The sequence below is a fragment of the Notechis scutatus genome, chromosome 2 (assembly GCF_049901735.1).
Source record: "Notechis scutatus isolate UNSWTSFEM ecotype Mainland chromosome 2, rNotScu1.2, whole genome shotgun sequence".
In the NCBI taxonomy this organism is placed as follows: Eukaryota; Metazoa; Chordata; class Lepidosauria; order Squamata; family Elapidae; genus Notechis; species Notechis scutatus.
In genome coordinates, this window is record NC_142010.1 from 159,912,939 (window position 1) to 159,917,442 (window position 4,504).

At 43.7% G+C, this 4,504-nt stretch overlaps 1 protein-coding gene across 2 annotated transcripts; it reads right to left on the bottom strand.

Moving 5' to 3' along the window:
• Positions 1-415: 415 nt before the first annotated feature.
• CDKN2D (cyclin dependent kinase inhibitor 2D) lies at positions 416-3,580 on the bottom strand. Of its 2 annotated transcripts, none has more exons than XM_026679664.2 (3): positions 3,134-3,580; positions 2,738-2,898; positions 416-1,855 (listed from the first exon to the last, which is right to left on the bottom strand). In XM_026679664.2, the coding sequence occupies exons 2-3, from the start codon at positions 2,882-2,884 to the stop codon at positions 1,496-1,498; spliced, it is 507 nt and encodes a 168-aa protein (XP_026535449.1). In that variant the 5' UTR covers positions 2,885-2,898; positions 3,134-3,580; the 3' UTR covers positions 416-1,495. The 2 variants fall into 2 exon arrangements, with proteins under 2 accessions (XP_026535449.1, XP_026535451.1); XM_026679666.2 differs by having other exon boundaries at positions 3,196-3,559.
• Between the last annotated feature and the right edge of the window lie 924 nt (positions 3,581-4,504).

The window sequence follows — 4,504 nt, forward strand, 5'->3', positions numbered from 1 at the left end:
CCTTTCATCGGGGACACCAGCCCCTATGCCTTCTCCATCTCCTGTGCGCACGCTCAGGGGGAGCGCTCCAGCTGGGCTGGAGGGTCTCCAGAGTGTCTCCACAGACCAGATCTAACCACATTGCGGGCTGGATCTGGCCCGTGGGCCTTGAATTTGACATGTCTGTTCTTGAGAATCATATGTAGAAAGGATTCTGATTCTATAGCATTCTTAATGGTGCTGCATACAAATGCATACAAATCTTCAAAGTTGGTAAGGCTTTCAGGACTGTGATATGAAGCAGCCCTCTTCCATTTAGTACAGAGGGTTGGCAAGAGCAGGGTACTCTTAATAAAGACACCAGAATGAGCCCCTTGAAAGCAAAAAGATTTCACCTTAGAGTGTTTCCCAAAATCAAATGTCAGTAAATCAAAAATAGATTTAATGTTTTTAATAATTAAATTAGTCATTCCATAAAACTTATCCTTGCAAATCACAATAAATAGAATATATTTTGCCTCCTTTAAAACCTACTATATACATTGCTTGAATCCACAAATTCATCACAGGGAACAAGCCTTCAAAACAAGCCTTAAACACTTTAGCCAAAGATAAAAGATTCAGCACACTTTAGAAGTGCATAAAAGGCAGGGCCAAACACCAAAATGTCAAGAGGGAAACAGCTACTAATGGCTCAGGAATCATAAGATCTCCTGAGATAGAAACTAGAAAAATCACAAAATAGGTGAAAACTTTAAAAAAAATGTTAGACTCCTATACAATTAAACCTTGTGGAATTCTGGACCCCATATTTGGCAGAGAAATGGGAACGAATATCTTGCTCACCAAAAAGAAAAAAAATCCTCATCATGTTTTCCATTCAAGGCTAGTTTTCTGCCAACCACCGCTTAATATATTTACTGTTGGTGCTTTATTATAATCAATATAATAATTCTTGTTAGGAATCTAGTGCAATGCATCAAAGAATTGCTAGATCCTTACATATCCTTTGAATAGAAGAGAGAGGCAGAATTATATCCCTGGAAGGAAAACACCAAGCATCACCAGACTGCTGAAATTCTGGGGTAGGTTGTAATGGAAGGAGGTCCCAGTATAGTAGAAAATGTGGGCTTTGTCTCAAAAAGACAAAGATCTGTTCTCTCAAAAAGATCTGTTCAACCTAAATGTTTTCCAAAATGCTTCTTCTAATTTTGGGGACCATTTCAAGGGAAGAAATGCAAGAGGATAGTAACTAGGGAAGGTCAAGCAGAAATGCTGCAGTGCAATGTGATTCTCAAGGGATTGGCACATTTGGAAAAAGCTGGAAATTAGAAGTACCGAGAACTCATATAATATGTACAAATAGAAACAAATACTTAAAGACATATTTTGAGGTAGGGCAGAAGGAACTATCTTTGTTCCAGGGCTCTGGAGAAAAAAGGACAATCTTGGGGAATAGAGGCCTAGCAGGCAGCAGAAAGTTAGCTTGGTCCAGACCAGAGGGGTCTTTCTGAAATTAAGCTGGGACAGAGAGATGCTGCTCAAGAATGCACTGGATGTGTGAAAGCCCGAGATGCTCTGCTAGCTCCAGTGGTGTTTGCCCCTTGGAGTCCTTCTGCTGCAGTTGGGATTGAGGTGCCAGGAAGCAAACCACATCTGTGTGACCTTCTTGAATAGCAACATGGATGGGCAGTGAGCCAGAAGCATCTGGGACATTGACATCTGCACCATGCTCCACCAAGATTTTCAAGGTGTCAAGAAAGCCAGTGCGGGCAGCATCATGGGCTGGTGTTGTGCCAGACCCATCTTGGATGTTAGGATTGGCACCTTGCTTTAGCAGTTCTTCAGCCACAAAGATATTGCCAAACATCATTACCTGTGGGAAGATGAAAGAGGATGAAGCAGGGGATATTTACAGCCTCAACTCCTCTCAGGTGAGCAGGCAAGCCTTAACCCCATTTACTGATTATGGGAAGTAATGGGGAAGGCTACCTTCTATTGAAGACTGTTTGAACAACATACTGAGACATAAACAAATAACTATAATTTAGTTTATACATAGTTAATACATGATTTAATTATTTGAGCAAGATTTCAGCAAAACTGAATTAATTAAATAAGCAATTATTATATTAATCATAACTTGCACAGTACTAATAGAGCCATAATTATATTCATGGACTCTAAACAGAAAATCACAAATCCCATAATTCTGCTTGTTATCTGTTGTAAAAGGAAATAGGCAGGCAAGATAAAACAGAACAATGGAGTTGGTTGAAGAGCCTAGGCAGATCTACCAGTAATTATACAAGATAGGGTGTACATCTTTTCTCCAAACTAGTTGTAAACAAGCCACCTCATGCCCTTTAAATGACCCTATTTGGCTTGAACCCAACAGGAAATAGGACTAGCTTTTTGGCCTGTGTCTGTATACTATTTATTTAAAACACAACAATTATGTTTAAATGCTGGGTGAGTTTTCATGCAAAGGTAGAAAAGATGGAATTGACTATAAAACTATAAAAATGTGGGGAGGATCCTGTGGCCTTAACTTGAGCTGCAAACTAAATCAATTTTGGTTGAGGGCGATGTCCTTGAAACGGGCAGCAGCCACTTTTCCCAGAAGTGCCAGACTAATAGGAGTGAACTGAGACTGGGGAAAACTGCAGAATCAGAGCCCCTTCACCCAGGCCACCGGTGTCTCCAGGTGACACTGTTTTCTCGCTAAGACACAGGAACCATGTGATGCCTCACTTACCTGCAACGCGGTCTTGCCAAAGCGATTATGAGAGTCGGGATGAACCAGCTCCAGATGCAGAATGTGTCGGACTTCAGTTATATCTCCCCGGGCAGCAGCCCCGGTTAGCCGGTCTCCAGCCGGGATCTCGGCATTTCCCGGCTGCATGCCCGCACAGGCACCTGCAGGGAATAAGGACAGGCGAAAATGAATGAACTGACAATCATCCGAACAGGATTCTTGCGCTGCCAGAAGCAGTTTTCTTTTGCAATGAAGGTATTGGCACCGAAGCTCCCGCAGAAGTTCTACTCCCCACTATTTCCAGGATGCGGGAAGTACAGGCGTAGATGCTCCGCATCGCATTTCACCCTTGACGTTTGACAACAGGCCGGCAGGAGCTAGCTACATTTTTCCCACCTCTCCGGCGGCGGCGGCGGCCTTCCCTTGGGCAGTAATCCTGCTCGCTCTTCGGCGCTTACCTCCACTCCCGGGAGGTGGGCTCTTCTCCAAGTACTTGTCAAAACAGAGCAGAAGCCAGCGCTTTGCTCCGTGTTGCCTAACCAGTTACAGGACTGGCCTCGCTGCTGCCCCTAAGGAGGGGCTGGCCCGGTTCAATGAACCCGTCGGGTCGTGACAAGACAGATCGTTGCAGATGCTGTTAGAATGCCGACCCAGGGAGGTGTCTCTGGGGGCTCGGCTCCCTCGGGGCGGAGTTGTACTGAGAAGGAAAGCCGCTGAGGACTGCTGTGGCAGGCAGCGCCGCCCGTTCCTTCGCCTGCCCGTCCAAACGAGGTGCCGGCACAGATCGTGCCAAACCCACCCCAACTATTGAGCTGCAGCCTCGGCAGGACAACAACCCCACCCTCTCGTGACGGACGCTGTGGCTTTTTTCATTTCATTCCGCGCTATTAATTTGGATACATTGTAACCTGTCTGATTTTCCATTTCTCCGCCCTCGTCTGATCCGACCAATCATGAGCCAGCTCTGGGCAGGAGCCGGAGAGCCTCGTCGTTGGATTGGTTCACTAGTGGCGGACTGCTGGGCGGGTCTCTTCGATTCAAACAGTATTTCGGGCGGGAAGAAGCTATCTCCGACTTTCCCCACTTCGGTTGCATGCAGGCAAGGCAAGCCAAGCCAGAGGTCGCGACCTGAGAGGGGGTGGGAGGAACGCGAGATGGCTCTCCAAAATGATTCTTGCCCTGCCTGTGTAAGTAAGCAGCCAGTCCTAGCCATATTGAGCTTGGAAATCAGTGCTTTCGACAATCCTCGACCAAGTTTTATAACAAGCTGGCTCTTGTACACAACAAGAATAATTGCTTTTGAGCAATTATTTGAAAAAAGTTGGAAGTTACCATTTTTCTATTTTTCCCTTATTTTTTGCACGTTCCTCTTTCCTCTTTTTCCATTTTATTTCATTTTTTCCTGTATATTTTATGTTTTGCACAAGATATTTATCTTTTGCACAAAATAATATTTTTTTAAACCAATAATATTTTTAAAAACCAAGCTCCATGCTGTATAACTCATTATATAATCTGAAATAATAATTTGGGGTTTGAACCCCAGTCTTTATATTCAAGATTTGTCCTGTGGAGACTGGCTGGTTTTGCTCAATACACTGGAAAACATGAGCAACACTTCCTCCATAGTGTCATTAAAGGAAGATAATTTTATCTTATAATAGCTAGATTTCATAGAATATCAAAATTTATGTATTAATTATTTTCTTTTACAGGTAGTCCTTGACTTACAATCATTTTTTACTAATCATTCAAAGTTACAATGGT

Coding starts and splice junctions, on each gene's coding strand:
- CDKN2D (XM_026679664.2), bottom strand. CDS start 2,884: ATGCAGCCGGGAAATGCCGAGATCCCGGCTGGAGACCGGCTAACCGGG. Junction 1,856..2,737: donor TTGGCAAGACCGCGTTGCAG/GTAAGTGAGGCA, acceptor ATCTTCCCACAG/GTAATGATGTTTGGCAATAT.